The following is a 12972-nucleotide window of genomic DNA, read 5'->3' on the forward strand; positions in this document are numbered from 1 at the left end:
GAGGGAAAATTTTAACAAACGTGAATATGTTCAAAGAAAATTTAAAACAAGCTTGAATATGTTTTAACATACCTAAATGTTTTTATATATTTAAACATACGCTGAAATAAGTTTAAACATACCTAAATATGTTTCAACAAACCTGAATAAGTTCAAATATACCTGAATATTTTTAACAAACTTGAATATTATTAAACATACTTAAATATGTTTAAACATACCTGAATATGTCTAAACATTCTTAAATGTGTTAAAACAAACTTAAATATGTTTAAACAAACTTGAACACGTTTAAATCATACTTGAATATGTTTAAACATACTTGAATATGTTTAAACATACTTGGATATGTTTAAAAATACTTAAATATGTCTAAACATGCCTGAATATATTTAAACAAACTTGAACATATTTAAACATTATTTTATTTCAGAGGGAACACGCATCTGGTCCGTGGATTGCTGATATTTGCTGCTGTGATGCTGATTGTGGCACTGTCCTGTTGTGTGTTTGGTGTGTACAAACACAAGAAAGCTAAGTTGAGAAGGACGTCTCCAGAAAAGATATATGCGGCACAGAGTAAGTATTTGAGCCACGCCATGACAAAACCAACATAATGGGTTTGCCACTAGCATGGATCCAGACCAGCCTGCGCATCCGCACAGTCTGATCAGGATCCATGCTGTCCGCTTACAAACCCTCTAACAAGTAGAGAAACTGATAGCGAACAGACTGGTCGCAAACCCATTATGTTGGTTTTGTCATGACGCAGCTCAATTTTAAGGATCTTAACTAAAGTTCAATAGCTTTAAAGTTGCGATCCTTAACCCAATTTGCGTTAAAGCGTGGTAACAACCTTAATTACAACATATACAGGATCTTTAACACTTTTCCTTTGTTTGTTGTTTTTTCGGTTGTTTTTTTTTTCTTGCTTTTTTTTTTGGGGGGGGGGGGTTATAATTGGTTGTTTTTTTTTTGTCTCAATTTGCACAATTATATTGATAATTCTGAAAATCAGACTGAGCGAATGGACACAAGAAATGTATTGGTCAAGACCTACATCAAATGGTACGCAAATCTCGAAATAATATTTCTGAACTGGTCAAGTTAAAAGACTACTGCTGAGACTATTTAAAAACCATAATGTTGAGTTTAAAGAACTGCCTGTAATTTTGAGGGTGAACGTTTCTGTATTGATTTAATAAAATCTTATAGGAATGCTCGTGCATAAATTGAAAGAATAATATTTGGAAAATTCTTATTAATTCAGCGGAAGGTGCATAGTGTTAAATCATTGCCCAGCTGGATAAAATTGCAACTGAGTTTTTTGGGTTTTTTTTTTAAATGAACGTTTTATTTCGATTATAAATACATGTAGACATAGATAAACTTAATTCAACTAATCGTAATGTATCACTTTTTAAGCACCAGTACAGAGAACTTCCCCTAACACTAGATCTATCGTCTACTACACGGCAAAAAGTGGAATGAAACTCGACAACGACGAAACGAAGAAGACACGCCCTGAACGCAACACCCAACCACAGAGAAGTGCAGCCAGTGTACCAACTCATGATACAACTGCGCCGCCGGTGTATTCAGAGAATGCCTCCGCAGACTCGAACCTTCCGCCGTACTTGGGCCACACACCGCCTCCCCCGTACTCGTTTGGAAAACCACCAGTGGCACCAAACTCGACTAATTTCCCTTGAGAAACTGAAGAAAAAACTTTTTTTTTATTTTTTTATTTTTTTCATGTTGTACTTTTTGAAAACGAATGCAAAACGTCATACTATGGTGAAATAATTGAAATAGTCACCATTTACCTCGCCTTCATACTGCTGAATTTTGGAATTGTGTGTGATATTTTCAGCTGTCTTTGGTGAGACTGTGATGTTAACTATAAGCAGCCAATCGTATTGAGCCTTATTAGTAATTAGATTGACCACGTGTAGGTACTAGACTGTTTAATAGACAAATCATTATTCCATTTTGCACCAATAGAATTAGTTTTAGAAAATAACTAGTGGTCTTAGAATGTAACAAACATTTAGATATATTGTTATTAATTTTTATACTAATGTTATTTATACTATCAATTATTTGTTGATTGTGCATTTCATATATTATATACATGTACTCGGTTGCTGGCGACTATAGGAATTTTATGCTAACAATGCAAACCAAATACGGTATTTTCTTTAAAAAAAATAGCTAGAATTAGTATGCAAAATATGGTCTTAATATAATCCTAATTTATTTTTCTGAAATGAAAGCGAATGTTTATTTACCATGTTAAAAGTTTATAAAATATGTTAATTGTCAGTATTTCTTCATTGTTACTGAATAAATTTCTCATCTGTTTTCGATTCTTTACTCTACTTTTTTACAAAATGTTTGTACCTTTAAAGCTTTTAATGTTTTAAATCAGTAAGATCTTCATTATTTTTTTCGTTATGTCAAAAGTATGTACACCAGTAAAAGTTTTGTCAGCCACATTATGAATTTCGATTGTCTGAGCTAAATATTTTTGAGGAGCTGTGTAGCACCGTATACAGCTCACGTAGTCTTTGAACGGAAGACAAGCACCGTATACAGTTGATGTTTTATTCAAAATGTCAAATGCAATGTAGCACCGTATACAGTGAGCGTATTTTTTAAAAAGCAATGTACAGCATTAGTAATGTTAAAACGGCAGTGTAGCACCGTATGAAGCTCCACGCAGTGATCTCCCCTTCTTTCTTCGGCAGTTACTGTACTATCCAGGGAAGTAACCGCTGCGAGAAATTTGGCGTCGTATAGATCTGACAAAATGTTTGAATAGCAATGAGGAACCGTATAAAACATATACATGTAGAGCTTACAGGTTCATTAAGTCCTAAAATTATTGTATTTTATTTTTATTTTTTATAATCTATTTACAATTTCCAAAACGGCTGGTTATATATGGTTAAGGCATCATTCTATTAAATCAAGTGCAAAGTCAATGATTTAACATTTTAGTGTGTAAAACAAAATACCACTTGACATACGTTTAAGGCAATAGGTGTCGGTTTAAGCAGTCTGTGCACGCAAAAATTAATGTTTTTCTTCACGTACAAACATTTTTTTCATTATTTTTTGGGCAGAAATATAGCCACCAATAATACGAAAAATCAACGGTTGCAACAGCAAGAAATATTGAGAGGAGAGGAAGAATAAGTGATGCAGCTTTATTATAAACATCTTCATAATCATTATAATTATTGATATAAGAATCATCTTCTGACATCATAAACATATATGTTATACATAATTTCAGCAGAAATGCTGTAAAAATTTAATAAAAAAAAAATTACATTGATTAACATGTTTGCTAGCATATCATCAAAACCATTCCAACATTACACATTACAAAATTAGATTCATTAAAAATATCAAAACTATTCAGATAAATAAAAAAAACCTCTAAAAACGTAATTAAAAAGCATGGACCAATGACTGAATTTCCTTAGTGGAGCTCTTAATCATTCCTCAAAAATGTATCAAATTCAGAAAATCTAAAATATCGCAATTACAGCGCATTTTATTATTAAAACAATCATCTATAATCACGGAAAGCTTATTTCACCAAGGGGAATAATTATGTTACGTACAAAAGTTCCCATCTGGTCGTTCATTTGCTTGATTTTTTTCTAATTTCGTTTTAAATCATTAATTCGTTTATTTCCCCTAATCTTGTTCGTTCATTTCTTCCAATTCGCGTAACAACTGAGCTAGAGCATCGTCGAATGTTCTCCCGGGTCGTCTTCCTCCGCCTGGGGGTGGGCGATTGTTGGGTGGACGCTGTGTTGGGCGGTTTGTTGCCGGTGGTGCAGTTGTGGTTGTAGTTGTGGTGGTCGTGGCGGTTGTAGCTGGTTTGAAAACGTCTATGTTTAATTGGGGAATACCGCGACATGAAGCAGGGTCCCTTTAAAATTCAAATATTAAATATCATAAAATGTAAATAAAACAACTTATAAGTTTTGTTAAAAGAAAAAATACACTCTTGCATTTTATAACAATTTCTGAATTTCGTTACTAAATCTGACCAAAAAAAAAATCATTGAAAAATCATTGTGAAGTCCATTTTTTCTTTATAATAAATATACCTGTATAATAGTTAAAGCTTAACGATGAAAAAAGTATGGAAGCCTTGGAGTGTCACTTTTGAGTTTCGACTTACGGATGTTTTACTTTTGACTTTCGACTTTTGACTTTTGATTTGTGACTTTTGATTTGTGACTTACGTCTTATGACTTTTGGCTAACCCGTTTTACACGTTTTTTAGAAACTGAAAGCAGCAACTTTGGTTTCAGGTATGTTTTTTAAACGTTTTAAATAATTTCATTGAGATTTGTCATGGAGGAGATGATGTGTTAAGGAGGGAATTAATGTTATTTTATATAATCCCATAGTGGTAATATATCAGACTTTAATCTACAAGTGTGACTGTGTTTTTTGTGCAATCTGCTTTGTTCTAAATATGTTCATTATATTAGTGCTTACACATTTTTGTTCTCATCACAAAATCTGTCCATGAGTAACAAACAAATAACTGTTTTACAATTTGGCAGGGAATACAAGTTTTACGTCTTAAAATGGCATGGTGTTCAGTATTAAACATGTATCGCAATTCAGCATTTTATTAAGCTAACACAGAATCAGTATTTCTTTGAAGTACTTAGATAGTGTTAACCAATTTCATAATGAACAGCAAGTGCTATGTTCATACACACAAGTACAAAGTTATAATTGTGATCGAGGCACATTTGCATTTAGCATCAATGTCTAATTTTGTTGTATATTTTAACAATTGAGAAAAAAACATTTAAGAACAAATATAGATATAGGACAAGTTAGAACAAAATATCCTACTATCATTTTAAATGTTATTTTATTTTTTTTTCGCACCTATCAATCTTTAAAAGACGGAGCTAGAAGATTTACCCATTTTATATACTATGAATGTATAAAGATTTAAATAAAAGATAAACTCTTATTTCAGACACAACTACTAGACAAAAGGTAACGAGGATGAAAACCTTGATGTTGATCTGTGTCTTCATCATTATACTGTTCGGCATTACCAAAGCTACCGTGCCAAGATACAAGTACAGTGAATAGAATTTTTAAACGCTTAAATTTAAAACGGCGTAATGGAATATATACTCCATTTGAGACTGTGTCTGATGTTATAAACAGAGAAATACAAACAAATGGACAATGCATAGGATACCGCACAATGTGACGTAGGTTAATGCTGGATTACCACATGTACCTCAAGGGGGACGACGTCATGGAAATAATGAGAGCGCTTGATCCAGTTGATATTGAGATGCGGAAAGCTTATCGCTTATGCCGACGCGTATGCTACGCCAAAGGACCAGTTTTATATGACATATGGACAGTTGAGACAAATGTAAACCATAATATTGCTGTGAATAATTATATAGTAGATAAATAATATGGTTAGAGGTTTCGGACACAAATAACGACCCACGCCTTATTGCAAGATACTTTTTGACACCTTTAATGAACAATACCAAGTCCCCCCACCCAATACTACGTTGTGATGTTGGAACGGAAAACTGCATTGCTTTACTATTGCAGGAATACTTCAGACACGATTCTACAGATCCGATTGCTGGTACTCAAAGCGTTGTAGTTGGAAAAAGCACATCTTACCAACGCATTGAGAAGTGGTGGTGTACATTACGACAAAATGAAATCCATTGGTGGATTAATTTTTTTCAAAGACTTACGCGATACATGTGCATTTAATGATCTGGACCAGATACAATGTGAGAACTTAAAATTTTGCTTTATGGACCTCATACAAACCGAGTTAGACCGGATTGCACATGAAATAAGGCAACATACCTTCTGTTATTTATGGTAAACCTGATACACTGTTTTTTGTACCAGGTCTGTATGAAACTCACGACTTCGGCAATGCAGTTAACTTGAGAGACGTATATATTAGCAAAGAACATGTATTCACGCCCAAAAAGACAATGTGAGGAATTCGTAGAATTAGCACCCCTTCTGAAGCCAGATCTACAGATGCCATTGGACGCCGTTCAGCACTACAACTGTGTACCGAGTTGAACGATTTAATTTTGATTGTAGATTTAATATAAATACGCTTTGAAACGGCTATTTTTTTGTGTTTTATTGATATATACTAGATTACTATAGGTTAAGTTTAAAAAAATGATGTTTTAAAGTCATAAAGACGATGGTCTACGATTTCACTTCATTTTATGGTTGTTTGAAGATATTGGTTTGTAAATATTGAGCAAATTACAATATATTTTTAAATTATCATTTAAGTTATTACCACTCTAATTTGCACTATAAGGGATTGTAAAATTGACAACATTGTTAAGTGGTATACCTAAAGGACACATGTATGCAAAATTTATGCAAAATTTACTGTACGGATTTGTAGTTGTAGGCATTATTATGAGTCAAAACATATACATCAAAAAGGCTTTTAAAAAGAAATACATGTATTGAAAGTCTAAAAAATATCTTCTTATTTAACATGTTTTGCAAGTGTTGTTTGTTTAGATGCAAAAAAATAACATTCTAGTAATGAACTATGCATGTTAAATGCATGACTTTTCTCGACACGATAGAAATATGCATGTTTCTCTACCCCACCCATTTGAACAATTTCTATCATATCATTCTAAATTTAGAAAATCACTGAAATTACATTTGTCAAAGGGCTTGTATCAAAGTTTGCTAAATCTCTCTAGAAGTATATTGATTCATTCTGAGAAATATGGAAGGCTTTTACCGGCTTGTTTGTAATATATAAAGCATTGAAAAATATATAGTTAGAAAAATACAAAAATACTGTTAAAAGAAAAAACGAAGAAAAAAATGTTGGCTCCTATGGGTTTCAAACCCACAACCTGTATCTGTTCTATATCAAGCCCTGGTAACAAAAAGGCTGCCCGGCTAGGAATAGAACCTCGGTCTCCCGCGTGACTGGCAGGGACACTTTCCATTATACCAAATGCCACAGGGGGAGAAAGATATGCAGCCATACCGGGATTTGAACCCGCAACCCCTTACAGGGCTAGTTCTGTCCCGACCGAGAGTGCACATCATCTACTGAATAGATTCGTACCGTGACATATAAGTGATACGTGTAATTTCAAGTATGTGTAATTAGATTTAAACGTCTTATTCATTCGCAACAAATAGCAACCATACTTTATAGAATGTATTATGGTAACTATATGTAAAAGGAATATATATGATTTTTATTTCAAAAATAATAGTTGATCTTTGTAATAAATTTTCTCGTTTTTTATTAAATTTTGCTTTGTGACTATTCACTTATAATTTATCACTTTTTACTTATGACTTTTATCTTTTGACTTTTGACTTATAACTTTTGTCATTTGCTGTTACTCTTTGCCTTGGTATAAACATTAGTTTAACTTGATTTTAGATTTAATAATTTAGTGCAAAATAAGCAAATTTGTGATACAGTCACCAAACGCAAGGGAGCACATCAGCCAAGAGTGGTGTTAGAGTCATATAATGTTTACAAGTACATTTAGCCACTAGCCTCATTTTTGCATTAGAATTATTGCATTTATATGATTTTATCATATGATAGTTGATCTTTTTTACGTGAAGAATCAACATCAATTGTTTTTGTAAAATCATATGTATAGAAGGTTTAATTCGGAACATTCATTCATAAGTGCCGTCTGCAGCATTAAGTATTAAAGTAAATAAACTGTTATTGATAAATAAGAATTTTTTATTCAGATTAAACAGTTCTGAGCTATTTTCTAGATGTGTAGCTTTATTACAATTTTTCATTAACATTTTACATCTTGAAATAGATTATTTAATTCTTTGTTGAATTTAGTCACGGTTGACTGGTACGCTATTTTTCCGTGTTCACTATTAAAGAGGGAACAAGCGTAAAGGAATTATAATACATTAAATTAAAGAAGACATAAACGGAATATTATGTAGTAGTAGCTTTTTAAGGCTTTGTACATTGCTACGAGCAGCGGTGGAAAAATGATTTCTCGCAAGACCGAAGGTCGAGTGAGATATCAATTTTCCAATGTTGTAAGTAGAAAAATGCATATTTAATCTGGTCCTGAATGATAAAAATACATTGTCCTCATTTGTTTACAATTTATTATTGTGTTATTGTAACTTTGTTATAACCAAAATAAACTTGCAATTTACTATCAGAATAAACTGTATTTAAATGTTATAAAGAATTTATTTGTCTATGTAGAGATTATGTTCCATTAAAATCATATGTAAGAGGTTAAAATGAGCAAAGTAGAAATAGAATATCAATTACTATAGAAGTAAACTGTGTGGAACCAGCAAACTCCCTCAACAGACTACCTAAATATACCTCTACCGAGAGACCACGTTACCAAAGGTTTTTTTATCTCACGGTCTAGACCGTGACAGGTTGGCAGAGCTATCAATATTTTTTTGGAATAAATGCGTTCAAATAGATAACAACAAACATTTCTAATTCTACAACCGTGCTTTATTGTGTTTAACAAAATTGTTGTCTTATAAGAAAACAAATGTATTAGATATGCAAAACAAACTGCAGTTGAGCTTCATTATATTTAATTTAAAAAAAGAGAGAGATAAGAAATACAGAGGCTAGCATTTTTTCTAAAATAGCACACATGCCTTACTTAAAAGCTAACACTAAGGAACAGCTTAAAATGAACACTGCCATCAACAAAAACTTCAAGTATTTACGTCACAGAAGACATATATGCATGCAATATTTCTACAAAACAACACATTGTGATACGTTACTGATGAAAAACTAAGAAAATCATGAGTGTTTTAACAAAGCGTTTGAAAACATAAGATAAATTAGGTAAATTAGCAACGTTAGAGTGTTTGTATTATTATTATTATTGAAGTCAAGATTTTTAAAATCATTGTCAGAGCGTTATTTCTTCATTTCTACATGTTCAAAAGAAAGAAAAAACAAACACAGTCTCTCGCCAAAGATTTCCTAGTTAACTTTAAATAACGTCCACAATTTTTTTTTCGAAGTATGACCAATTTTATATGTAATGGAAATCGCATAGTCTTTCGTAATGAGCATACCCCCAACCCACGGCATGTCCATGTCAAAAAAGGGAATTTTTAACGATTTAATTTTATAATCAAAAGTTTTGTTAACAATACAATGCACTCTGTCTCGCCGAGATATATCTGCCAGTAAATTCAAGTTGATGCCTTCATCAGTTTTTGAGATAATTATGAGCTTAACAAAATCTAAGTATGAAAAAAAAAAAAATAAAAACAAGCTTTTCTAAAATTTATGATAGCTAAGAAGTATGTTTCTTACTGCCTCGCCGAGCTATATGAACATGCAAAGTTTGATTTCGATACCTTTCATATAAGTTTTAAAATTTACAATTGGCAAATACTGAAAATTATGAAAGCCATAATTGTGAATTCATGATTTTTCACACCTTTCTTTGTCTCACGATGACCTGTCTATCGATACAAGTTTTATACCATATTGGAGATATGGACAATATAAAATAAACGTGGCGAGACGTGACATTGTGTGTTTCCAATAAGCGTCCACAATAAATGGTGGGGTTGTCGAGCGTCTGAAACAAGTGTGAAAAGGATAACCCTCGTATTCCGAAAATCTCTGAATATTTCCATAGACAATAACGAATAAAACCAAATCACCAGTGTTTGCACATTTTGCATTTGCTAAACTGTACTACTTTCCACTCGGAACGAACGCTGTGTTGCAATGAAACCTCTTAGTCTTCTAAGCTGGCTCCGAAAACTTGACAAATATGTATTGCTGATGCTCTTGCAACTGCTTTGTAGTTGAAACCATTCGACAGCACGTCCTTAATCCCTACAGGTAGCTTTACTAGAATTTAAATTGAAAACATTAAAAGTATGTGTTATCTCAATTGAAATGAAATACCTATATATACAAAATGAAATACAAAAAATCCCTTAATACATAACTGTATTCAAAAGTTTATATACAAATAACATGTACTTTGTACTTGGTAGGTGTCCTAAGTTATTGATATTGAACAAGTGAATAATAAAGTTTCAATATTATATCATAACTGGTTTATGGGACCATATTTCATAAACCTTCTGACAAAACATTTTAGCTTTAAAAATGGGCATAAGTATGTCAAATTGTGAGCCACTCATACGAAACTTGGTCATTGACCTTAGATGTCAACACTTAAAATGTGTTTTAAGTTTCAAAGGAATCGCTAAAATATTTTTGCGAAACCATTTTTCATGAAAATTCTAAACAACAAATTCAAAGTCGAAAAAGAGGCATACTTTGATAACAATGCAATTCAGAGATTTCTTACTTAAGTGTCTGAAGTGTGTGAAGTTTCAAAGCTGTATGATTTATTGTTTTTGAAATACCATGTTTCATAAAACTTCTTAATTACAAATTTCTTTGTCAAAATAAGGCCTATAATTTGGTCTATATTCAATATAAGATGGATGAAGAATGAACTACGGGTGTAAACCGATTGAAACTGCAGCAAACAACAATGCGAGACTGATTTGGATTTAAAACTGGAACCTATATAAAAAAAAATAAAGCGTTTGATTCATACGCTGTATGTCAATTTGAGATTATATATCCCTGTTCCGGAAATCAAAATAAAAAATGGATACCTAATGCAATGCAATGCAAGCAAAATATTTTCTTTTCTTAATCAATTAAAAAGGCTTATATAAGAATAACATCTGTCCTTGCATATGTACCCACATATTTTGTTCTGAAATAAGTCTCCAAGAAACTTAGGTAAATGAACTTACCTCGTCTGAATCGTTGTCATATTCTGCCGTATTTTCCTTGGAAATAATGAGGCAAGCACGTGGGACAGTAACAAAATCCATAAGTCAAAAATCAAAAGTCATAAATCAAAAGTCATAAATCAAAAGTCATAAGAAAATAGTAAAATAAATCTATAAGTCGAAACTCAAAAGTGACCCTCCAAGGCTTCCATAAAAAAGATAATGCTGGTGAAAACAAGAAATCTATTTTATTTTTATTTTTGTAATTCCGGAAGGATATTTTTCATTTAAATGGTCGAATCGATCAAATTATCTATAAAAAAAGATGAAAAGGAATCGATGTCCTCGACCACAGGTGTATTTAGCTCCATCCCTCGACTGAGTGTTTATTCAATATTGAAATTTTACTTACCCGGCCATAAAGGCACTCGGGTATTGCACCTCATTAAAGTCGAAGTTATCGCACATTATCCTGGATAGTGTGTGATTTCTAATTGCCGACTGTTGATAAAATGAAAAAAGGCTAAATAATTTAAAAAAGGAATCTAAAAATCTAAAATTTCTTTCAAGAAGGCTCTAATTTCGGCATTTTTAAAGTGTATACCATATACTACTAGGTCTAGGGCAACTATGACCAAACGCTCATTTGAGGAATACTTTCTATGCGAGTCTATATCTGTAAATATTATTTGGTTGATAAGTTTATGTTTAGTCACAATGGGAGCTTTAAGATATATGATGACATTTTATAAACAAAACTGGCAGAAGGAAAACATTATTTGTCTTCTTAGATTGTATTACGTACAACCAAAATAAGAAACACAGAACTGGATAAGGCCATACACGTGAGAGTCACACGCCCGTTGCTATGACGCGACAACAATTGTAAGAAAACGTATAAAGTCAACGTGCCTTGATATGGAACAAGCTTGAATAAGGATTTTTCATGAGGCAATGTATACTGAACATTTCACATGGTAGAGCCGAAACTGGTTATCCTTTACCAACAGTATATAGAATTTTACAAGACTTTATTACCGTTGATAACTTATGTTTTGTATTTTTTATATCGAAATCCATGAAACTTAGAATGGACTGTTCCAAATCCAAAGCTGGCAAAGTTATTTCACTTTTTAAGATGAACTAAAAAAACAACACAAAATGCTCTGATGTACAGCCGGTCTGAATGAGCATGTTCATTGAAGGATATTCTTTCTACCAGGTTAATATGTACAGTGATATACTGAATTAGGCGACACGGGATCGATTCCAAATCGGTGCAGGTTAGCCGCTCTGTCATGCATATAAGTAATTAGCGGTTCCTTTTAAAATAAACACAGCCTGTAAAAAAAACGATGCAATGGCTGAGCTGTGCTCTTGAATTAAAGGGGCTTACGTGATCCGTAGGTATTAATGTATAAACATAGCGTTCTTACCTCCATTAAGGCCTACATCAGATCCCTGGTACCAGAACCGGTCCCCAAACTTCAGACGCATGAACTGCTCACCGAGGATACATTCCAAGGTGGGACCACCTGTACCTGCTGTCACAGGGAGCTCAGTAAGTACTCCGGTAAACAAATCCATGTCTTGCGGTGATCTAAACATTGTTATAATATACTTATTAGTTTTAGATGTAGAAAATTCCAACAGATCCGATTTAAATACTGATATTTTCTTTATACTCTTAATTTGGACATACAATCAGCCTATCATATGCATTTCAATACAGTACATGTATATTGTTGAGAAAATTTGATTAACAATGCGCCGCCGATTCTGATTTTCTATAGCTGACAATATTTGCATTAAAAGTCCATTCGCATACTTGTGAATCAAATATTGCACCGGGGGGCACCTGAGGTCTTCCTCCACTCACCCTAAAGTTGGAAAGTTACAACATGCCCTTTAAAGCGTCGGTGTGACTTAAAACTCAACAAAACAAACATCCGTTTGTCTGACAAAGCTGTACATTGGTTGACTGAACATCTTGGTATCTCGAAGTATGATAATGGACAGTTCCAAAATTTGAAGATGGGCAAGTCAGGGTATTTTTGGTTAAGAAAGTAAAATGCTGAATGCTGAATTTTTAGTTCAGCTTGTGGTTTAACTTAGCCT

The 12972-nt window shown here is 32.8% G+C and overlaps 2 protein-coding genes across 2 annotated transcripts; one reads left to right on the top strand and one right to left on the bottom strand.

The window, feature by feature from the left end:
- Positions 1 to 442: 442 nt before the first annotated feature.
- On the top strand, positions 443 to 2367 carry LOC132758165 (uncharacterized; the record flags this gene model as incomplete). Its single annotated transcript, XM_060749705.1, is given in 2 exon segments — positions 443 to 579; positions 1426 to 2367. Coding segments are annotated over 2 exon segments (424 nt in total), but the record flags the coding sequence as incomplete, so codon positions are not given.
- Positions 2368 to 2481: 114 nt separating this feature from the next.
- Positions 2482 to 12448, bottom strand: LOC132758166 (peroxidase-like protein 3). Its single transcript, XM_060749706.1, has 3 exons — positions 12291 to 12448; positions 11267 to 11363; positions 2482 to 3949 (listed from the first exon to the last, which is right to left on the bottom strand). Exons 1-3 carry the CDS (start codon positions 12439 to 12441, stop codon positions 3712 to 3714), a joined length of 486 nt encoding a protein of 161 aa, XP_060605689.1. The 5' UTR covers positions 12442 to 12448; the 3' UTR covers positions 2482 to 3711.
- Positions 12449 to 12972: the final 524 nt, after the last annotated feature.

Source organism: Ruditapes philippinarum, unplaced genomic scaffold (assembly GCF_026571515.1).
Source record: "Ruditapes philippinarum isolate M1 unplaced genomic scaffold, ASM2657151v2 ctg18925_1_1_1_1, whole genome shotgun sequence".
Classification (NCBI taxonomy): Eukaryota; Metazoa; Mollusca; class Bivalvia; order Venerida; family Veneridae; genus Ruditapes; species Ruditapes philippinarum.